Source organism: Gasterosteus aculeatus, chromosome 14, assembly GCF_964276395.1.
Source record: "Gasterosteus aculeatus chromosome 14, fGasAcu3.hap1.1, whole genome shotgun sequence".
In the NCBI taxonomy this organism is placed as follows: Eukaryota; Metazoa; Chordata; class Actinopteri; order Perciformes; family Gasterosteidae; genus Gasterosteus; species Gasterosteus aculeatus.
In genome coordinates, this window is record NC_135702.1 from 11,824,738 (window position 1) to 11,848,653 (window position 23,916).

The 23,916-nt window shown below is 46.9% G+C and overlaps 1 protein-coding gene across 2 annotated transcripts in view; it reads right to left on the reverse strand.

The window, feature by feature from the left end:
- Positions 1–6,469: 6,469 nt before the first annotated feature.
- LOC120831978 (ephrin-A5b) overlaps positions 6,470–23,916 on the reverse strand; it is a 58,484-nt gene continuing 41,037 nt past the window's right edge. The window contains exons 2-5 of one of the 2 annotated variants that reach the window (XM_040197965.2): positions 12,754–13,046; positions 8,193–8,258; positions 7,988–8,068; positions 6,470–7,746 (exon numbers count right to left, since the gene is read on the reverse strand). In XM_040197965.2, coding sequence (XP_040053899.1) covers positions 7,622–7,746; positions 7,988–8,068; positions 8,193–8,258; positions 12,754–13,046 — 565 coding nt within the window. In that variant the 3' untranslated portion in view covers positions 6,470–7,621. The remainder of the gene's footprint in view (positions 7,747–7,987; positions 8,069–8,192; positions 8,259–12,753; positions 13,047–23,916) is intronic. The other variant, XM_078088488.1, reaches the window with a different exon arrangement.

A 23,916-nucleotide genomic window follows, 5' to 3' on the forward strand; every position in this document is an offset into this window, starting at 1 on the left:
TGCTGTTTATCAGCTCATTTCTAACTAATTGTCCTCAGAGCATCATGGATGCAAACTGGTTTTGCATCCATGATGCTCATGCCTTTTTTCCTGTTGGTGTGGCTGAGAGACGTAGCAGACTGGAAGTATCAAAACCTCCGTGATGAACAGAGGACCAACCTCTCCGCTCCGCCTGATGGCATCGGAGGTATGTGGCTCAGGTGGCAGAGGACACATCTCTCACGTCAATCTGTCCCTTTTATTTCTTTCAAGGTCCATTCATGGGTTTTGACCTGTGCCTCAGTTACTAGTTGCCCTTTTGGATTTTTTGTGGCTGTTGTAAGGAGCTGAGGGGCAGATGGAGGGGAGATGTATCCGGAAGGCGGGCCACCTAAACGAGCGTCAGAAGCTCATCAAGATCAGGTGTGCCAGGAGACACACCTGGACCTCCTGTCGTCAAGGGGCTACTTAAGGAAGATGAAGGAGCAGCGAGGGGGAAGACAGCGTGTTGTGTTTAGGTTTTTGCTGACGGCTGGAATGACTGGAGTGATTTATTTTGTTTCTTTGATGGACTGATTAAAACGTCTCCGAAGACACCCTCTGCCTCTGACTACTGCGCTGCCATTTTATCACCATCCTCCGTGCCATCCTGTTACACTAGTGAAGGGAAGTTACCATGTTTGGAACGCTGAGCAGTGACACAGTGACGCTGTATATTGCTCTGGTAGAGACCTGTCAATCACAGGACGCACGCCCAAAAAAACCTAAATCCTTTATTGAAATAACCTCTGGTAGCATGCTAGTCAGCTAGCACATGAAAAATACGACACAATGATGCAAAATAGATCATATTTAGCCAACGATAACACAATGAGTTCCCTTTTCTGCTAATTAGAACCAATAACCAACTGCAGCTCTGAAATAACAGTCTTAGACTGAGCAGTCTGCAGTGTCCTGTGGATGGAGAGAAGGACTGGAAGCTGCTTCCATCACTTACTGAATACGAGTAAGTGATGGAAGCAGCCGGTCTTTTCCCAACCAGCCTCCTCTCACGTGTCCTAATGCAGCATTAAACCCAGATGTTCGCATGTGACCTCATGCACAGTCGTTGCCATAGGGTCACATCTCTGTACAGTTCAAATGTTTTCTCCCATTTTTTTGTTCCGCTCATAGTCTGACATCGTGGAGGTGGACGGCCGAGTTATAAGTTCATCTATCAAACATCAGAGCGGTTACAGAATGTCTTCATGCAGCTAATCCTTGCAAGGGGAACCGGATTCATCCTCCATAATCTTACAGCAAGAGTTTAAATACCCAACGAATCCCCCAGTCACACGCAGGCGCCTGAAGAAAACATTGATCCCGCGCATATGTCTTTACAACGTGTTGCTAAATGAGGGAGCAGAGCAGGAAGTGGAAACGTCGGACAAACATGTTTCCTTCAGACCCACAGCGCCGATAAGAAGGGACGGGGTATCAGTGGGAAGTCCCGTGTCAGACATTCCCACAAACCGTGTGTGTCAACACAGAGGAAGCCACAATAATAGAAGGAGCTCGGGGGGGAAAAGACCATTTTCTAACCACTCTACCAAGACTGCTCATGATGAATAAAAACTAGCAGCATAATTCTGTGTATTGATGGAATCAGTGATTTTAGCATTTCCATAGCGACAGGTAACACAATCTAAACAGTGATAAATGATGTTTACATATTTACATGTTTTACAAATTGTGTAAATCTGTCAAAAACATTCGTCTACTTTTTGTATACAAGGGAGAAATACAATTTTTAAAAAAGGGTTTTAATAACTTTTAATTGAGAGTAAACCCAGTTGGTTTCTTCAAATAACCCCTTTTATCAAACCTCCTCTAAAACATTCAGCGGCAGTTTAAGAAACCCCACAATGAAAGAAAGTGGTGCTGTATTGAATCCATGGCCACACTGACAGGCTGTTTACATGCAACTCATTTTACATTTTTTAAGTTAAATACATTTTAAAAAGTAATGACATTTGTTTAAACAACAAAATCTAGGGAACAGGACATGGTTCTCATTCCTTGGTCCACGACAAAAGTCAGCAGCAGTGACTCAAGATGTGTGCACTAACATTCACTCGACCCAAACGTTAACCCAAACACTCCTGTGAATATAGATGAATGACGGCATCCAGAGCAGGGAGGAGTTTGGCACCTCGGCCGCTTACAAATGCATTCATGTGCTGCAAATTACATTTCAGATAGAAACCTAATCTCTGGCTGGATCGTGTTCTGGGGCATTGTTGTGTTGGTCTGCAGGAAGTACAACATTCGTTCGTCGCACGGGGATTGTGGTCAGGCTTCTGGCAGAGATTGTGGAAAAACAAAGAGCAGCAATTACACACCAGGGTCGGGGGACGGCGTCCTGAGTCCCACGAGAGGTTCGAGCAATATTGCTTTCGGTCAAATATTATTACATATTTGTACTTGTACATGTCACTATATTTTTTATCGAACCAAGAGCACGATCTTTACCTAAACTGCACCATACAGAGACACATTTATTAGTGACATTTTGTCATTTGCAAGGTATGTATATTGGCGCTTCCATGTAATGCAGACAGCATTATGTTCCTTGTAAAATGTAGTCAGCAATACATGAGACCGGGCTGATAAACATGTCTGCATATTAAACTTTGCATGTGTATTTTGTGTTTTCATAATGTGAAGTGATGTGTGTCCTCAGTGGTTGTTGTGGTAATGGTCCTAAAATACTTTTCTTAAATCTGCCACAGCAGTTTGATGACTTCACTGTTCCTTGAAAACAAGACCAAATTTTACGACCTAATTATATTGCTCAAGGGCACGTGGAGGACACTCCGGGTTCGACGCTGAAGTCGGCCCTTGTGCTTGCAAGTGAAGCTTCTCTAACCACCAAGGCCTCTCTTTGGTCTTCAACCCCTCTTGAACCGCCGGTGACCTGCGAGCGAACAGCAGCGTGTCCCTCAGTCAGCGCCGCCTGAGAATAGACGTGGCCTCGTCCTCGGGACGGAGACGGGGGGCGGCGGTTGACTCGGGTGTCGGCGGCGGTTATGGACGAGGGGAGAACCGGCCCATCAGAGGCGTCTCTTTACAAGCAGCTGGGTTTATTTATTGTTCAAAACGTGACTGGAGCATCATCAAAATATCCAACTTTAGAATGGAACTTAAAATAGGTTTTTGCAATTGTAATTATGCACATTATCCAACAGATTTATTTTTTTATTATGCATACTTTCACTTTTAACACTAGTGCAGAATCGTGCTTTCTCAGCGTTTTTTTTACTCGGCCCGTGAGAAACTCATAGTTTACCTTTGTGTTGTCATAGCGATGTCACGTGGCCATCAGAGTCGGCGACTACAAATTCCGCACAGGAAGTCTTTGATACAAAGACTGGGTGTTTGGAAAAAATATATATCTTCCAGTACTGAAGGGCCTAGTCAGGGAAAGACAATCAAAATGGTTTTTTTTTGGCCACTAATTAATACGTTGGCCCTTGTGACAAGTACCTGGGCGTGGAAATGATTTTATTCCACCAGTTGAACAGTTAATTGGCCCAAACGATTCCCACCAGCATCACGCTTCCATTGACACAGCCGATGGAACACAGAGAACACTGTGTGCTTTTACCTTTTCCCGGAAATCTCTCACAGTGTCATTGTGACCACGCCGTTTGAATGTCGCGATGTCTCAAACCTTTCACAGCGTCACGCTGAGAGGCGGCAGAGTCACCGTATAGCTACACAAAGAGGAAAAGAGGGCAGGGACACGCCGGGCGAGGAAGAGAAGCAGACAGCAGGAGCTTTTGGCGGAGCCTGAAGGGCTGCACATTCCCGTGAAGATTAATGGAAGTTGTTTCTTTTTCAGTCAGCGAATTGCCTCCCGATTACAGAGAAACAGCTGTTCACCCTCTTCCCCCGGACTCTGCCTGTGTGATAACGCATCTCGTGACGACCACGGCCCACGGCGAGCAGCCGGCGCTGCCGCGAAGCCTTCCCGCTCCTTTTGTGGATCTTCTCTCCCGTTTAGCAAAGTTGTGAGTCGTCGGCGAAAACGATTAAAGAAACAAATTGGGACGCGGTAATTACAACGACAGAAATATTTATTAAATCTTTTTTTAGTTTTTTTTTTTTAGTCATGGCTGCTCCAACACGTGTATTTACAAAGAAATGGCCTTTTTGTAGAAAATTCTAGTGAGTGATTGAGCAGGAAAAAAGACATTAGAAGAGTTTAGATGAGTACAAGAGAAGATGGGGGTCATAGGCACAAGTTACACTTACTACAATTTCAAAAGAAATGTGCGTTTTTGTGGCACATCAAAGTCTAATAAAGTAGCAAATGAACCTCCCCAATGTAAGATGCACTGACAAAAACACATACATCCTTTTTTTTTTTTTTGTTAAGATACAGAGGATGGAAAACAGATGCTGCAAACCAGAGACACAGTGGCGTTAGCTTCAGGCTACATGGTACCAACATCAGGTGAAGAAGTAGAAGAAGAAGTCCTTAGAACATATCGCTCGCCCCTCTTTGCAGCACAGTCAGCTGACGCAAACGTGAAACACCCAAAAATGGAGGTGGAAAACAGATTTCCTGCCGGCGCCACAAACCAACGCGTTGAGCTTTCAACGGCAATAAAAGCCGCCCGCGTCTCTCCTGAGTCCGGCTGCTCGGCTGGGAAACAGTCGGAGGTGATGTTAGCGAGAGGCCGCCAGCAGACATAAAGGACATCCTGCACCTTCAACACACTTTTTTGCTGCAACACAATAAACAAGAGTGTCTTTTTTCGAGGGGGGGGGACCGCTATTCTTGCCCCTTTGCTTCTTCTCAGGGGCTTTGATCCGTGATTGTGACCCGACCACACTGCATGATGCGTGCCGTATTTGCACAAACGCATTAACAGACACGGGCTGCGATGTTGATGCTGTTTTGTTTTTGCTTGTAAAAAAGACATATAAAAAGAAACAAAGCATTTTTTTCTTTTTTATATCAAACATTGAATTTGTTTTCAAATATTTTTTTCTTGCTAAGAACATTAATGTTCCCTTCAAAAGTGGTGAGAAAGGAACTGACGCTGTATGTTCAGCAGACTCATTGTTGGATACACAGTATCCACAAAACTAACGGATTGGTTTTTGTCGTTGCGGCTGGAGGCAAAGATTACAGTGACCGTGGACTTAATGGTGAACTAAGATGCATACAGGCTGGTAGGTGTGAGGAGAACAACATGCTTAATATGTGGTCATCTGTGCCCTCAAATTCAAATATTTTCCTCCAAAAACTGAGTAGGATTCAGTAGCATCAACATGGTGGACTAAGTGGACGTGGCCACTCAAACATACTATATTCCATTTCTGGTGATAAATCCCTCAAAATGCGACACTATGGCCATCTTAAATGAACAATTCCTCCAAATCCTCCCAGGGGATATATATATATATATATATGAGAGAGAAAGAGATACTGACTCAAGGTGAACCTTCTTTGTGTTTTGTCTATGAAACAGACAACAGACCCTGATGAGCATCAGGCTTGACCATCGGTTGTGTGGAGTTTAAGGCAGGAACCGTCTTTAAGCCGCTACTGAAGCTAAACGCAGCAACATGTCGGCCTGCGGATCGTGTGATATTGTCCTAGCATAATTCTAATTTGTGGCTGCATTCACCCGGAATCAGGCAATTCAAATCTAGCAGGCAGCAACAATGCAAATGCTGCATCTAGCTGGGAAGTGCAGCTTTCTCGTTGTTGCGTTTAATGTAAATAAAACATCTTCTTTTGTGTGAGGGAGCCAAGGCGTCCTGTCTCTTCTGGTTTGCCATCTGCTCGATTCCAAGTAAACGCAGCATTCCACCTTTCAGGTTTTTTTTTAAACCAGTAGTTAATAAATTAATTTACAGGTGAGTTTGCTGCTTCAGAGGCATTGAGCCGGTTCTGAAAAAAACAAATCCAGCCGATGCTGACGGCTGAACGGGGAAACAAGCCTCCGTGCTCTGCGCACCGACGTCCAAGGTCACCAAAGGTCAGCGGGAGGATGCAAGGTTTGCAAAGGATGCATTTGCAGGATTGGAAAAAAAAATGTCACAACCAGCTTGGTTCAAGTCAAGGAGAAGAGAAACGTGTGGTAATTTAAAAGTGATCATCATTGCTGCGCATCACAGGCCTTTTCCATGCAGAATCCTCCCGTCTGAATGCGACACAATAAGCAATCACATCAACAGCCCGTCTCGATGCTTAGTCCTGCTCGGAAAACACGAGTATTGATCTCAACAGGAGAACTTTAAAGCTTCCATTCAGTTTGCTCTCAGAGAACAAACACCTCTCTCTGCTTATGTGAAGTGAGTAACCCTCCTTTTTAGAAAAGCAAAGGAAAAGACCTCATGTTAGGACATGGGACACATCCCTGAACGTTGTAGGAAATTTGTCTCTATGTACAATAGTTATGTGTTATAACAGTGATTCACAAAAGCAATAGTGTAAAGAGTAAAACTACATTTGTGGCATTTTAATGACATAATTGAAACAGAAGTATTCTACGATCACTACACCCTGATGGCACATCAGACTTATTTTGTTTTCTTCCTGAACTTTGTTAAAAACAATAAAAGAACATATCAGCAATCAAACCAAAGCGATACATAGACCGTTCTCAGTGGGTTTTTTTTTTTTTAATGATAGTATAAAAAACAAGTGTGTAATATGGACTAACTTAATGAGTAAGTGTAGTTGCTGTTCTTTTATTGCCTTTCTACTGTACTTACAGACTAAACCAGATCAGAAAACAAGCACGAGGACTTCACAATAAATAGGAAAATACATTTTGCCTGGCAAAATACCGTATCCACTTCAAATATTTTACTATACACTCGTGTTGGCTGCTACAATTGAATTAGGTGATATGTTAAAAAACCCAAAACAAACACATTAATCAATCTTTAATTCGGCCCTATTCAAAACACTAAAAGATGAGTGCTTCTTACAATTTCTTTACTCTCAACATCCGACTCCTTTTTTCAACATTTCACTTTTTTCATCAGAGGCTCACGCGCTTAGCGACAACATCCGTCTTCGTCCAAACGTCTTCCACTTTGACATTTGACAGTTTTATGTGATTTACTTGATTTTAATCATGTTGCATGTCGGGGGTTAGGTGAAAAACAAAGAAAAGAAGGTTAAAAGTCTGTAAACTTCTGAGGGATCCTGCTGTGCTTCTTTAAGCCATTTAAGCGGAACAGCGTCCTCGCTGGCTGCGCAGCCCGCGTTCCGCGCGTGTATATGTTTGAAAGCGTAGACGCGTGCTTGTCTTTTAATATCGGCACGCTGTGAAACTGCAGCGAGGCCGAATCTTTCACCTCGGGGGGGGGGCCTCGACCGCCGGCACCCGCCGGAAAAGTCAAGAATCCCTCTAGTGGTCAACGAACGACGAAGGCTTCGGGGTCCAAGTCCCTTCCTCTCCCTTGTCACCTCGAGAGATTGTCTCGTGTTTTTCTTTTTTTTTTCTTTTTATTATTATTATTTCAAAAAGTGCTCCTTTGAGGGGAGGGGTTGCGGGGTGGAGTAGGGTGGGTGGGGGGGGGGCTCTGGTCCAATCAGGACAGTCCATTCCTGATGGATTCCTCAGGCTGGGCGCTATAAAGACAGGATGGCAGCCAGGAGGATGAGCGCCGAGCTGAGCAGCGGCACTGAAGTGTGGCGCCGACCCGCGGAGTTCACGTCCCGGCGAGCCGGCTCTGGTGACTCGTGACCGATGCCGTCTGAAGGGAGAGAATTGAAAATTAAAAACGGTGACGGAAAGCCCGGTCCAGAAGGGAGGGTGGAGCAGAGACAGTCCGCCATACATCTGCAGGTTATAAATTCTGTTATGTGTAAATGCATATTTAAATGATCATGGCAGTATGTGCATGTTAATTCACGACGGATCAAATGCAAGGAAAAGAAACAGTCTGCAGTAAAACAAATAGAGGTTGACGGTATGTGCCCTATGTTCCAACCCACCTCTGGGTTCTAGGGAGTTCTGACTGCTGTCGTCAAAATCGACCCCTTCCTGCGCGGTGCCAGGGCTTTTCACACAATTGTCTTTGGAAAAACAAAGAGGAAAAGAGGATGTGAAGATTAGAGAAGTCGAGCGCCATTCGTACGCGGCCCGATCAGAAGCCGGGGCGCGATACGACGGGCCCAGACTCAACAAACTGTGACTCACTCTGAGGCCTGACGAAGACCTTGAGACGAAGGCAGCTTCTTCTCCCCTTGTCGTCAGTGATGGAGGCTGTGGAGACATCGCGCAAGGGTTCACAGCAAAACACTTTCAACAGTTTACTCCCACTTTTGCATTTGCTTAACACTAAGATCTAATCTAAGTTTGTGTGGATATGGATTGTAATGGCAGTGGTGCATTTTGCTCAATGACTCAATGTGACATTACTGCTTTCATTTCAATATTCGACTAAACTTCAATTGTTTTTCGTGCACAAACCTTTTAATTAAACAAGGGACACAAATCCAACAAAGTGTATTTTAGTATACGGCTGCTTGTGTTTCAACATTCGTCATATGACAACTTTTTCAAGAGGAAACCGACAACTTTTCCTGACAGTCCTGATAGTTGTAAGAGGCCCTTTCTTTTCTTCTATGCATTAACTACAGAGTTTGTATAATAACTGTCTAAGCTGCCAAGGCAAGAACCCAAGATCACCTGATCTGCAGCATTAGTCTGGTTCCAGACTACGTTTTGCGGTCATACAAATTGCTGCCAACCCGCTCAAAGTTCTCCATTCGCATCCACTTCACCCTCCAAAATCAACTCAATGTCAATCTCGTGTTTCCAGGTCTATTTGGCCGGGGGGGGGCGGTCATTTCTGCAGATGAGTGACGTGCTGTTATGCTCACCTGCAACCTCTCATTTTCTCTGTTTCCTGATTGTGAAGAGCAAAGGTTAAAAACCTATTTTTTCCTCTTTTGCTCGGATTGTTTTTCCGAACTAACAAAAACCAATTAGTTTGTGGCGAAACCGAAGGTGTGACTTCTACTTCACAATACTTCTGTGTGCGCTTTTGTCAACAACACTTTGACTGTCTTGTCTCGTCTGGTCTTGCCGACCGTCTCCTTTTCCCTTCTCCGACTTCCCCCCGTGGGCCTCGACACTCCGACCTCTGATCTCCTGCTGCCGAGCGCTTTTCATCAGATGTGAGAGGGGATAGAAATCCTCTTTTACAACTTCACCATGAGAGGAATATTGGTGAAGTGAAGCAGCAGAGGGCAGAAAACAGACGAGGGAGAGTCGGTAGTCGATCTGGTCCTTCTGTCTGTGTCGGCGGGTATCGAGTGACTTACTCGGGCCAGAGGAACAGACGGGAGAGTTCGGGTTCGGATGCGGCTTCCGAACTCGACCGGCTAAAAGACACCCGTCCCCGTCTGTTTCCTTGGCGGCCGTTCTCTATCTCTAACTTTTCTCGACAGCTACAAAAAAAAAAGTGTTCTTGCCGTCTGGGACGGACGTCTTCAGGGAGACTTGTTTTAAGACACATTGTGGGACTAAAGAAAGCTGTGACTTTGTGTTGCATCATGCTCAAATAGCCAGATTTGTGTTTGAACCAACAATCTCTTTGCATGTCAGATAAACCGTTTTTTATTTGCCATTTTACTGATCATTCAGTTGACAAAATGAATCACAAAAACTGACACCTCAAATTTTGTCCGCCGTAACGCGTCGGCAGTTACAGCCGCGGCAGATGCTTTTCTGTTTAGACCAAACACGGCCACTCTTTTGTTAATTAGCCCACGCAGAGCAGGATAAATCACCCTGGGGTGCCCTGCACAGGGAGCTCTCTTCGTGCATTATCTCTTGTGTGCCACGGGCAGCTTGTTGGTGCTTTCATGGTTTTTAATGTAGGGACAGGAACCTATTTTGTTACATCTTGTTACGTAACTGGCTATAATTAGGCTGGACAAACGTTGCAATGTGGGAAATTGGTGATCACTTGGATTATTTGTCGGGTGAGGTCACTTTTCTGAGATGTTTGGAGGAAGATCCTCCATCCTTGCGTGTACATAACTCACTTAGTTGCAGCTGCGAAACGCTGTGCGGGATCTTTTCTTCATTCTTTGTTATTTCGGTTACTCACTTCCGCTGACATTGCGTCCCACCGCCTCCCCCTCTCCTCCCCCCGTACCACAATCCCCCTCACAGCTTTCCAACTCACACACAATTACCCAACTGTCCCTCTGTCTTTCTCTCATGTCTGCCACGGAGGTCAGAGTCGGGGCCCGTCTGTCCTCGAGCAACGCAGGCGTGCTTCGCCGTGATCGTAACTCCAGCTCTGGCTGTAACTCTAGACCCGTCCGATAGTCGGATAGCGGCCCGCCGCCGCCTCTGCCGCCTCGCCGTGACGAAGGGCAAACCTCTCGTTCACGCGTTCCGACACATGTTTACACATTCTGTAATGTGCTGCGGGGGAAAGCGCGATCGCCGCCATCGCACATTCGGGGGTCCTGGATCTCCAAGCGGGCCCGGGACGCCTGGCCGGGAGTGGGGGGGCCGGGGGGGGGGGGGGGGGGGGGGGGTTTGGTGTGACTGGGAGGCAAATGAGACGGATCCTGAATTAAATACTGTGGGATCAGATGTTTTTCCTGTGATGATCGGTTTATCTCGGGAAACAAAGCGCCTTTTGTCTTTGCAGAACTTGGAGGGGGACTGCTGGTGTGGGGGGGAGGGGGGGGGTGTCATTATCGATGTAGATCTGCTCTGACTGTACGGAGCGGGACTCGGGTGTTTGAAGCGTGAGGGCTTTACGGGGAGACAGTCCTCCCTCTCACACAGGGAGAGCCAGACTCTCAACTGTCTCCTCTGAAAATTGGATTTCTATCCCCTGAGATTAGATCGGGCTTTCCCCGCTCCGCCGAGGCTCTATTAGAAAAACACCAGGCCCGGAGAAGCTCGCAGCACCAGACCTCGTCCTCACGTCGGTGCCCTTTGACCTTCTCGGACCAGCCGCAAACACTGATCCCACACCGGGGCGGCTTTTCCTCTGGGTGTTTTTTCTGTCTGCCAGACGCTGTAGGCCCGTGGCCAACTGCAGGTGTCTATTTGACGTCCCTCCCCCCCCATGCCCGGGGCCGATAATGATCACCATGGAAGAGGACAAAGGAGCGTCTGTCTCCACTGAGACAAGCGCACATGAATCTCCCACTCAATGTGTTCAGTTGACGTTGCAGAATGACATTATCCGTATGAACCTGGTATAAACTAAGTGTTATGCTTTCATAGAGCTGAAGATACAGTCGACATGCGACTTGACACAAACAAAACTTTACTGTACTGTAACACAAACAATCGTGGACGTGGATTGGAGGAAAAAACATGGTTCCATTTGGGAAAACATGTTGTGTTTTTTTTATTTTATTTTGATTATCGGTTATTGTAGTAGTGAGAAAAGAAAACCATGAGGAAAATGGAAAACTTTCAACTTAACAACTTCCCGAGACCAAGACAAATCTAGGAAATGGCCTCGCAGTAGAGCCTTCCGGGACTATTTGGTGTCTGTCTTTTGCTCGGTTCACCAGTTCCCAGAGGAAAGACGAGTGTCTTTAGTGAAGAAAGAGCTAATGGATGATTCATTAATCTGAGTCAGCGTAAGACGGTCCATATGGCCCGACACTGCTCAGGACCTTAAGGACTGTCTCTCTCCCTCTGTCCCTCTGGATGATCAATCATCATCAAATGTTACAAGAACTTTGTCTTCACCGGCTTTCACATCAACCCGAGTCAACAGAACAAATTAGACAAAATTATAGGCGATCCAGGATGTTTCTTATCTACACGCAAGGAATTGCAAACACATCAACAATTGTGTGGTAGGCGAGCAGAGCACAATTTCCCCTAAACAATACAGTCATCTACTTCGCTGCAACGAAAATAACCTTAAAAACCTAAAGGATTTCATTTCAGCTTCCAGTGGAGTTTCCAAAGATACGGTAGGTAGATTTAAGTGTGTGTGTGTGTGTGTGTGTCCTAAAAGTTTGAATCGTTCTGATTTCAACCTAAAATAATCATCTTCTGGGATCCTATAAACACAATCTGACCAGTCTCAAAGTTTCCGGAACCTTTTCCAAACACCTGTTGGGTCAGTAAGCAAAGCTAAAAAGTTTGACTACTAAGTTCGAAAACTTTCTCCATATTTCTTCAACCGTGTGACTTTTTTTGTTTAATGCTTTTCATTGACTTTTTGCACTTCTTGCTATAAGCTTCCTCTGCCCGGTGTCGGTTAAATACCAGAGAATCTACCTCGGAGAGCACTGTATCTCCTTTAGTCCCGCTCTTCTGCCCCTGTAGGGCCCTGACATTACTTATGATAACACCGGCTGTTTGTTTTCCCGAGTCTTCTCACGAGGAGGAGAAAACTGAGCTCTGCTAGTCCTCAACAAAAGACAGTAAGACAAGACCTCGACTGAAGAGATGTTTTGCTCCCTCCGGCTTGTATTTTGGCTTGGCGCTCATTCAAAGGACTTGCAACAACAAACTCTGACCACAGCTGCTGTCTTTTTTTGCAAGATTCCAAAATGAAATCGATATTAATCTTTTAAGTTAAAAGGTAAAAGTTGGGTTTCATAAGTATTACTTTTCACTGTTAGCTAAGTTTCAACACTGATACCCAAACAATACTTTTTTTGGCTGCCGCGTGATGAACGTTGCTTTTTAAATTGGATAAATCTTCCTAGTGTCAAAAGTACAATCATTTCAGTGGATGGAAGATCGGCGTACTCACAGATGTAGTAGTACTCTCTGCCGGGGCGAAACTCAAAGCCCAGGGAGAAGGGGGTGAAGAGCTGGAACTTCTCTGAGAACTTCAGCGGCCCGTTGGGCGACAGAGGCCTGTTGCATTCCCAGCGTTTGAAACCCTTGGCGGTGTGGTCACAGGAGCTGTAGCCGTCGTAGTTCACCATGTAGAGGATGTAGCGCTCGGCCCGGTCGTCAGAGACCGGCCCGACGTAGTGCGGACAGTAGACGTCGAGGTAGTCGTTGATGCAGACGTCGATGTGGTAATCGCCCCGGTAGAACCTGGGCGGGACACAGATCGAGAAGGGGCAAATGTGAGTACGCGGGTTGTAAAGGAAAACGTCAAGTAATTATGGTTAAATCTTCATCAGGGAATTCAAGACCTTCAAGACCGTAAATGACCTTCAAAAGTTGGGACCTTCACACTTCCACTTCAACTGATAATCTATTTTGTTTTAAGTCTTAAGACAAAGTCTGTTCTGGGTATTTGATCATTTAGAAGCGCTATGTAGCCACATTTTCCATGTCACACAAGCATGCGATACACATTCCTGCAAATGGTTCCACACTGTCGCACCGAGTGACAGGTGGCCCAAGAAATGCGTTCGCAGAAGGCAGGAGAAGAAAATGCCAGCAAAGACAATGTAGAAGCGAAGGAAATGCCTTCATGTTTAAAAGACCTGTATTTTATTAATGTGCCTGTGAAAGACGCATGTGAGCCTACATGCATGGCTCTAAAGTGAGGGCACTTTTCTGTATGTCAACAATGATACCAGGATGAATCTGTCATTGGGGAGGTGATTGTTCTATGGGTTTCATGTCTGCAGTGATAAATCCCATGTAATCACTGCACTCAACCTTTTCAATGATTTACCAACCCGATGAAGACATGCTGAGCGCGCATGTTCTCTTTACTGCAGCCTGCTCTGGGTTTCGCACGCAGCCAACTTTCAAATCCCCCGAAGTGGTGACTTGCTCAAGGGTGCATTGGCATCAGCTGCTTAAGTGGGAGTGTGGTTACTGGTTGATTTGTTTGGGGAGTCTCTCCCTATCACACTCCTTGATGACTCGTCCTCGATAGGGGAGCCGAGTGCTCCGACACGTGATGACAACAGATGATACTTTGTGTTTCTCTGTGAGGCCGCAGCTGAAGAACGTTTTCCCGTAGGCGTTTGGAAACTAGACGTTCCCCGGCTCTGGTTGTGTTTATAACATCCCATTATGTCACTCTCAATCGCGAGCCTCTTGTGAGACTCAACTGAATCCCCCACCTGCCCCGGCAGAAACCTCTCAGGACCCACGCGAGCCAGCTCGGAGCCGTACATCAACAGCGATGACTTATGCCGGTGCTGAAATTAAAGTCCCCTAGCGATGCAAGGCTAATCCTCTGGTTAGCATGTGCCTTTAGCCGCGTTAAGAGGATCCCCCCCTTGTAGGAGGAGATTTTCATTCGCCTGATATGACAGCTTGATGTAGGAGCCCCTCGTGGAATCTGGAGTCAGGGAGAGGAGGCTGGTTCTCAAGCTTCGCCTAGAAACGAGATTTCTAGTGTTTACTGTTAAGCGAGTGGACACAGAAGTGAGGAGGGGGCGGGAGGGGAGGCGAGGGGGGGTGCAGCTGCGTACCAGGTATTCATTATATCACATATTCCCATGTGACACCGTGTGAGGTTTCATTTCAGCAGAGACGATTACGCTTGGACGGCCGAGCTGGTTGTGTGTCTGCAGCCGCTGGCGGCCCCTCAGTGTCCCTCACATGCCGCAGGACGTCTCCAATGCTCCACCTCTGCTCACTGACACGGTGAGCGACGCCGGGGGAGACGGGCCACGTACCGCGAGAGCGGCCGACCATCGGATACAGGGGGAAACTTTCTTTACCGTGACGTTGCATCAGACATGCAGAAATGTGGTACCAGTCAGCTGATCTGAGGCCAGGTGGGACAGGGAGGGCGGATCGGCTGTTGCCGCTGACTTATACGTGTCAGGTTTTTTGGCGGGGAGCATGAGAGGCGCGGAGGGAGGTGTGTGCTGGCCGCGGCGTGCCGGGGGTATCGCGTTGTCGTTAAACAGATTGTAAATATGCCGAAGGATTAGTGGCCGCCCTACTGGGTTTGCCACAAATGAGCGGATGGCGTGCGTGCGTGCCGGATAGGCGGCTGCGAAGGGTTTCTCGCGGCATCAAGCAGCCATCTTCTAATCTTTTTCGCTCTCTAATTACAGTCTGGTCAAACGCGAAACCGAAGCCCTTGTTTTCTCTTTCAGTTCTATTCCCCCCCCTTCAGCACCAGCTGGGCGCTTTGGCTCCAGGCAGGCACAGCATGGCCTCCTTTAGCCTCTAGTTTCAGAGCTGCACGCTGGTATTATGACTACCAGGGGTCAACCGGCTCCACAGTATCATGTCCTCCGCCAGAAGCACTGTGGGCTATTCTGCTTTGTCCCCCTGTGTTTTATTAGGCCCTAAGTGTTAGCGTCAACCTCACAAGTGTCACTGGCTGTCAATCAAATGTGACCCGGGAGTAGCAGTTTAAGATTAGTCAGGATTAAGAAGAGTTTGTAACTAAAGCTTTTGTAAGAGAGAGAGAGAGGTGGGTTCATGTTCAGATATTCAGATGGGTGCAGATGGAGTCGGGACAGCGCTCAGTCTACAGTGAGCACTTCTGATTGGATTTCAATCTGAGCTTTAGAGCAGATAAAAAAAAAATCATGTTTAATAATAATAAAAATTATTCAAAAAACTAGTGAATTAGTTCATTATCATTTTGCTGAGAGGCTTCAATCATTTATAAAACTAATTTGGGCCTGAAGCACATTTATTTATTCAAAAACAATACTTACAGCTAAATATATTTTCATAATTTGACATGCAAATCAAATCTAAACAGCACCATGTGAAACAACTACAGCATTGAAATAGCAACGCTGAGTCACCACTCACAACATGAGCCGATAGCAGGTCAACTTTATCTGCACTGTCGCACCACAAAAGACCAAGACATACAAATCCCTACTGGATACAACAAATCTGCAACGATAAGAAAATACTGTGAGGTTGGCAGCCGGGGAGAAGAACGGGTAAGTGGGGTTTAAGATAAAGAATAACACCAAGAAAACAAGAATAGTATTACTCAGCCGCCGGGGGGGGGGTCGGCGCAACTCTTTGGTTTGGCCAATTGGTTTCTCATTCTTCTCTTGGAATCACATCTATATTCCCCGCCCACGTGATCGCTTCACCAGAGAGGGATTTGGATGTCAGTGCGGAAGAGGCTCAAATGTGGCCTAACACGTGTAAAACCTAAATCTAGAAATATGGGCCGTGGGTGTTTGTTACAAACGACTATAAAACGCACCGTGAGAGTGGCGAGAGCACCAAACAGACGAGACAGCTGTTCGCCAGATGTTTTGCTCGATGGGCGTTTTTTTTTTTGCGGAGCACGGGTGAAATATTGATAAGACACGGAGCCGTAAAACGCGCAGCCTGCCTCGAGATGTGTTCGCGTAAAGATGACGTTTCATCTCTCACCGTCTTCTGGTTCCGTCTTTTTTAAAAAACGGGCCCTAAACTGTGATCTCTCCGCTATCTGCACCCTGAGACTCAAAGAGCATCTGCTGACCCCGTCCCTCCCCTGCCGGGATGGGGTGGGGGGGTGGGGGCAGACTGAGGCGTGAGAAACCCTTCATTTATTTACCGAGCTGTAAACTGTCAGCGGCGTCCGTGATCCTCAGCAATAACTTTCATTACCAGCGACATCAATTCATCGTTTTTTTTTTTCCTTTTCGAAATGCCTTTGTTGTTGCAGGCTATTTAGTGAGTCGTTAAGCCTTCACGGGGCCGATCGAGGCAATTTCAACAGTTGTGTTTTCCTCCTGGCGTCGCTCCGAGCAGCAGGAATCGCTGAGAGCCGATGGAAGGGTTCGGGGGGGTCGATGGCAGGAGGCAGAAAGAACGATCGGGCCGACAGACGAGAGCGCGGTTCAGCAGTTCTGTGTCAGTTCAAAATGTGTCATAATGAGCCATTAACAAAATAAAAGCACCTCAGTCTGTTTGTCCTGGGGATTAATGATCCCTGATTGGCTGAGTTACTCGCGGCCAGTTGGAGGGGCTTATCAATGAATCAGTAACTGGAGATCTTAACAAAGCACGGGGTGGGGGGGTAATCCCTCTTTTCAGCCAGCTCCCCAGCTTGTTTGCTTTCTTCATCCCCTTCTGCTGCGTTGTTGTTATTCTGTGCCCTGGCACAGGTAAGGCATAGGCAGAGCCAGCGAAAGGGGAGAAGTGAGAGGGGGAGGAAAGGACGGAGGGGACAGGAGGGAAAGTAAACGGCATTAGGAGGAGAGTTTAAATCTTTCCAAACTTTATCTCTATTTGTTCTCGGTTTACTAAAAAGGACATTTCATATTGATTATATTGTTGCCATTGGACCAGTCACATTTGATTATTAATGAAAAAAAAAAAAACATGTCACACATTGAATACAGCAGAGTTTAACACATTAGCAGCTATTCCTCCCTGTGGGGTAAAATAGAAGGAAAAATAGGTGGAAGACAGTAGGAGAAGCAAAAGAAATAACAGAAATCAGGAGTAGGAAAGGTGGATTTTCTCAAAAAAAGAGAAGCAAGGGAAGAAAAAAATGGAAAAACCAAAAGCCAGAATTTAGAAGAGGGGGAGAATTAGAAACAACGGAGGAAAGAAGAGAGCAGGGGAGCAAAAAATCAATGAGGAAGAAAAAGAATGTGGAGAATAAGTGAAAAGGCGAGAAGGAGAAGAGGATAAAGCCCTCCTGTTGTTTTCCTTATAAACACACTCAGGGGTCAGGCGGGTGGCAGCTTCCCAGGGTGATTCCACAAAGAGAGAAAAGGGGAGATGATTTCAGCCCAAAGAAACACATGACGCTCCTGCCTTAACACACGCAAACACACACTCACAATGTCTGCACACAAACCGCCGCTTCTACACGCAAACCCTTCCATGTCTGTTCTGTAGTCCCGCATTATAACCTCTAGGGGGAACTCTTTATGGGGCCAAGAAGGGGCAATCATGACCGCCGGTCATGTGACGTGATGCCACCAGATGGGGTCCGTCTATCCCGTTGCCCCCCGGGGTTGGGAGGTCCCGATCACCCTCCCTCCACCTGTCCCATCATTCATAGCTGCTTCGCCGCTGGGAAGTTAAGGCCATCATTACTTAGTTAGGCTAATTATATACACACATCTGACGGGGGGGTTACAAACGCACACACACACACACACACGTACGTTTAGAATGTATTGGAACACATAATGCGTCTGCCGAGGGGCTCAGTCCGACTGTGCGTTGACAGGCAGAGAGATGGGGGGGGGGGGGCGGCTGTAAAGTATAGACAGTTCTCTCTTTCTGTGTGTTTTTTTTTCCCTGCTGGGAACAAGACCAGGGGAGGTGAATAATTGGCCTCAGATTGAAAACACATTGCTACTCGTGGGAAGGCACCTCGGGAAGTTAAAACATAAAAATAAAAGAGGCCAGAGAGGGAGATAGAGAGCAGAGAGCAGAGAGCGGAAGCAGGGACGGGACGAGAGCGAGAGCGGGCGGTGTTGTTTATGGATCCTGGTGGTCCCGACTGTGCCAACCGCTAACTCGTCCTTCAACGCAGCTGCAGCTACGCTGCGCTGTGTGCCAGGCTGCTGCAGGCCGTGTTATGTAAAGCGCCATGTATATTCTAATCTCTTGCTAATTAGGCCCGGTTGTCCTCTTGGCCTTTGCTGGGAGAAAAAAAAAAGTTCTCATCGGCACTCCTCGGTCGGGCTTTTGTTTTTGAGTCGGCCGTTTAGCGTCTGAGGAGAATCCTCCTGGAGAGAAAAAGTCACAAAAATGTAACTTCATTGATTCCCACTGGATTAATATTAACCGTTGACTATCACAGTGTCCACGTCCTCAAAAACATGGAAGGAAATAATGAGTTGCTGTATTTGGTCCTTTTAAGGTGAAAACTTGTTATAGGCTGATTGCGACAAGCGTCCTTCTGTCTTACATGTATGAGGCAGGTTAATGACTGGTGACGTTATTCTGCTGTCAAAAAGGTCAAAGCCGTAACAGCAGCATGGCGTTTGTGTCAGTCATCACACACACACACACAGCAGGCCTCCGTCATTCAGTCTGCGTGAAACCCCGAGGGGCAGACGTGGGCGAGTCGTAAACCCCTTCGGTGCCAAAGATGGCTGTTTTTTTAAGCGTTGCCATGACGGCTGTTTATAACAACACAATGTTCCAGCCACAGCTTTGTTGAACACAGCGTTCGCAACCGCAGGTGTGCGCATGCAGGCACGCGTGCACATCGAAACACACACTCCTTAATGACACATAACCCGAGGAGGCCACAGAGCGGCTCCTGCCCCCCCCCCGCCCCCACCGACTGAAATCTGTCCCATCAGCACCTGCCGGGTTTGTGTACTGAGGCAAAACTGAGGAGCATTCTGCAGGATCCCGCAGATCTCTGTATGTATATACAGCGATGATGATGATGATAATTATCTTTTAATTTCACTTAATGTGGCTGCTCCTGCAGTGCACTCGGCCGGGGTAACCTCGGGGAGATGCTGCCCCCCCCCCCCTTGCTCGACTGATATCGATCTGACACTTTAGACGCTGAGCTGAGGTCAGTGGGTAGTGACAGCCCATTATTCAGCCCCAGAGCCGGTGTTTGGCCAGCGTCTGAGCCCAGGTGATAGCCTGACCTCACTGTCGTCTATCTTAGGAGCTGCTGAGGGATGGAAGGAGTTTGAAAAGGAAACGAACGAAAGCCTGATGCTTCATTCGGTCTTTTCTTTTCTTTCAGCAAACTCGATCCCTTCTGTCTTTGTCTACCTGCTCATCGTCCTCGTCTACCTTAAATAACCTTCTGCTGTTGTTATTGTGCTATTTAATTACGAAATGTTCTCTTACGAATTGGTTTCAGCGTTTTACTTTCTTATTGGAATGGATGAAATAGAAAGAACCTCATGACACAGTTTATTCTATTCAAGTTGATGGTGTTTTTCAAGAAACATTCTCTAAATTCAAAACAGAAAACAGATGGTGATTATTTTTTCTGATATTCCAGCATTTTCAATCCCTGACAAATGAAGACACATCGCATTAATTGAAGCGATTAGCCACATTTTGTGTAACGGTCTGTTGCAATCAAAGCCAGAGTCACCGCTGTCTCATTCTGTTACTATATTTTCAAATGTATTATACTCCCATTGCAGGAAATCGTTAAATGCGAAGGACAATACAGACGTATTACTTTAAGAAATAGAAAAAAGCTGCAGGTAATAAAAAAAATCTGATATTTCTTCATTTTTTTACAGTCAATATATAACATTTGTCATTTCTACAAATTTGAATTAGCTAATTTTTTTCCAAAATGTTGCAGAAATAGAGAACAAGGACGAACACGTTAACAGGCAGAGAAACACAGATGCGAGCAGCAGTGGATCCTACAGGAAGCCCCCACCTGAAGCCTGCTTGACTAACATGGCCCTGATCCTCGCTCCGCAGGGCCGAGACTACGGCCCCTGACCTCCCCTCCCCAGGGGCGATCCGAGCCCCCCCCCGCACTGCCCTATCGCTTTACTGCACCCCGGGGAGCCGTGGCCCCGCCCCCCCTGGCCCAACACGCTCTGAACCCACGAGCAGTCGGGGGAAGTGTGGGGGTTTGGCGGTGGAAAAAAAAAAAAAAAGAAGGAACCCGCAACGTCTGGACTCAATCACCCGCCCATGACAAGCCTGCAAAGCCCTCACACATACACACACACACACACACACACACCGACACCAGCACTTATCCACCAGTGAGGTCTCACACACATCAAAGTGCAGTGGGGCTGACTTGGTTGAGTAAAAGGCGTTCTGTGGGGAGATGGTGAAATGCTAAAAACTCGAGCTCGGATAATTTGTTGTGTTCAAGGCCCCGAGAGGAGAGGATTTTATTCAAGGTTTGAAAAGGAGAGAGGGGGTAGGGTGGGGTAGTGGGGGGGGGGGGGGGGGGCAGAGGAGTGAAAGATCGACTAGTGAGAGAGACTTGAGAGAAGGAGCCCAAATGATGTGAGAAAATTTAAGGGACGTGAAAGAGGGGCAGTGGGAAAGAGCCCCTCCTGGATTTAAAACTCTCAAAGGTCTTGTATAAAAGCTAGGAGGTCTGTGTGTGTGTGTGTGTGTGTGTGTGTGTGTGTGTGTGTGTGTGTGTGTGTGTGTGTGTGTGTGTGTGTGTGTGTGTGTGTGTGTGTGTGTGTGCTTGTGAGGCATTTGAGTTTACTTATATGGCCCAATATAATATATTTAACGGCTGCAAAACAAAACAGTAAGAGCTCTTAAAGAAGACAAACTCTTACAAAAGGACAAAAAAAACCTATAAATTGCGAATTTGCCTTTTCTATGAGAATCAATGGGAAAATGTTGCTCATAACTTGTGGGCGCACAATTGGTTTTACAACATGGAATCTCTGAGGGAGCTACTACATGCAAGACGAGGGTCACGTCACCACCGATCTTGTAATACTGTATATGAAGACAAATGCAGAACCGTCTCTCCCCTCATTAAGTAGAATAGAAAATAAGTGACTTAAAGAACCCATTACATTCCTCTTTTTTTCACCTCTATGCTTTTGCTATAATTACAATGATTACTCTGAATCGCTCGTCATGGTTGTCTCCTTACAAGCTGCCTTACAAGAGTTCGGAGAAAACCAAACTGTATTTTTTGTTTTATAGCTATCAGAGGAAACAGCTACGACATGCAAGCGTTTATCAAATGTACTTCACCCATTGACAAGTGGGAGCTCTTAAGATCTATGGGACATATAACATGGTCTACTTGTTACACCGCAGCAGTACTTTCAAGAACGAATAAAGACAGACCGGAGATGTAAGGGACATATTTCTTAGTCATTTTGCCAAAAACCTTTCATCCGACCGACTTTAAACTGGGAAAAGGACGTGTTGCCCAGACCTCAAGGAAGAGCCTTGTCTGTTCAATTCATTAAGACTTACACACTTTACCGACTAATACCAATGTTATAAAAGGAGTCTAAAGGGTCCATTATAAAAGGCGACAGAGGGTGAACCACTTAGAACGCAGCTCTGCCCCCCTCTCATCTCAAAGCACACCCAGAAAAAACAGCACATGTAACATCATGTAAGGGCTAAACATAGAGGAGCCCTCCGCGTGCCCCGCGTGCCATTTTTCCGAGCCGTACCACCTGGTCCACTCAATCTGCCCCCGCAGGGCCTCATCAACCCCCCCAAGACCCTTGACACAGAATGTCCGTCAAAGTCCCGTCCGTCAGCCTGCAAACCGGAGACCTCAGATCTCGGATCTGCGCATACCGCCTTAAGAGAGGCCCCCCTCGGATTCACACACACACACACACACAGCCTTTAGAAGCCGGGGGGGCTCAGATTCCCGCGGTGCACCTTTAAGATGCCGTACTTCATCTTCACACCGGCTGCAGCATTCCGGTGTCAGGCCGCGCTTCTCATTCACATATTGAGCGGCGCGGCGTGCAGTCCGTGAGGTAATGGCCCGTCTTTTGGGAGCTCCAAAACTTCAATGCATCGAAGACGGTTCCCCGCTGCTACAGAGCATAAATGGAGCTGAGAGGTGCTCCAAAGTATCAAGCACATGTAAAAACATACAGCACCTGCAGATAAACGCAGACACAAATCACAGGGACACACGAAGGTAGACGGCGTGGAAAGTTGACCGGGAGTTTTCTAGTTTGAATTCAATACGGAGGAAGAGACAAACAAACTCTGAGGTAAATCAATGTATCAAATCTAGTATTAAATCATCGTCGCAATCCTCTTGGAACTCTTTGCCGACCTTAAAGGATTTAATTTGTCAAACACTCAAAGTAGAAGAGGTTATAATTAATTCAGTCTTTGACATTTAACTTGCTTGCTTTACGCTGACAACTATCTGTTTAGATTAATACCACTAAATTGGGGTAGCTGGCCCTTTAATGAATCTGATTACTTTTAACTTTTAAAGAGATCCCCATAAAATCCAACTAACCTAAAGTTACCATCAGACGAAAAAGAAAAAGAGACGCACACGAATGAATCCGCCCACATGTGCGCAGACTTTGCAGACACAGCTCACGGTATTCCGAGCCAAAGGAGAGCAGCATAAATGTGGCCCAGGCGCAAACCGACCACAGGGCGGACGGGCCAGACGAAATGGGACCGGCTGATCGGCTTTAAAACCGGGCCCAACCCACACGCAGGCAGAAACGCTCCTTCCAAACGCCGGCATGCGTTGGCACGCACGCCGTCTTTCGCCACGCCCGACACACATCCCCGCCTCTCTGAACTTCCCGACCGACACCCGGATCGCCTATCGGCGGCGTTAACTCGCCTCCGCCAGCGCCACCCGGTGCTGAATCCCAGCCAGTTGTGAAATGACTAGATGGGAACCACATGTCAGCAGGCCGAATGTCGGCTTGAGGAAGGATTTACTGCTGCGGTGTGACGATGGAGGGGGGGCGGGGGGGCCTTAAAGGAGAGATAGAGGCGCTGTTGATGGATCACCTCGCCGCCCGCCCGCCCCCCCGCCGGCCGGGTCCCATCTCTGAGAAGCAGGCGGCTCCTTCGGGAAGGACACCCCTGAGTCAGATGGGTATCTCTTTTCGGGACCTTTTTCTCCCCCCGTTCGCCGCCGTGTGCCAGTGTTTGTTTTTAAAGCGTACAGTGTGCAGCCGTGTTAAATTAGGCATTCCCAGGCAGCTGAATCCTCCCCTCCGTCCGCCATTATCGCTGCGTTTAAAAAAAAAAAGGAGCAGACTGCAATGATTAGCCCCCCCAGCCGCTGAACCATGGGCCACCTCATTTAACACACCACTTGATGTAATTGTTATTGGAGTGGAGATACCAGCCTGCTGTTCAAACTCCAACACTCGGCTCCTCTCCTTCCTCACTCGTGACAGTTGCTGGCGACACCGTCACCACCTGCCCTTGTTTGTGAGTCAGACAATTAGAGGAGGAAAAGAAGGGAAGGTTTTGGCAACAGGGCTCTAACGGCGTATGAAATGTATGAGTGAGCGGAAATGTGAAAAATACTGCTCTCGGTTTTGAACATTTGCCATGTTGGGACATACATTGGACAACAACCAGAGAACTACTTAGGGGGGAGAATCCTAAT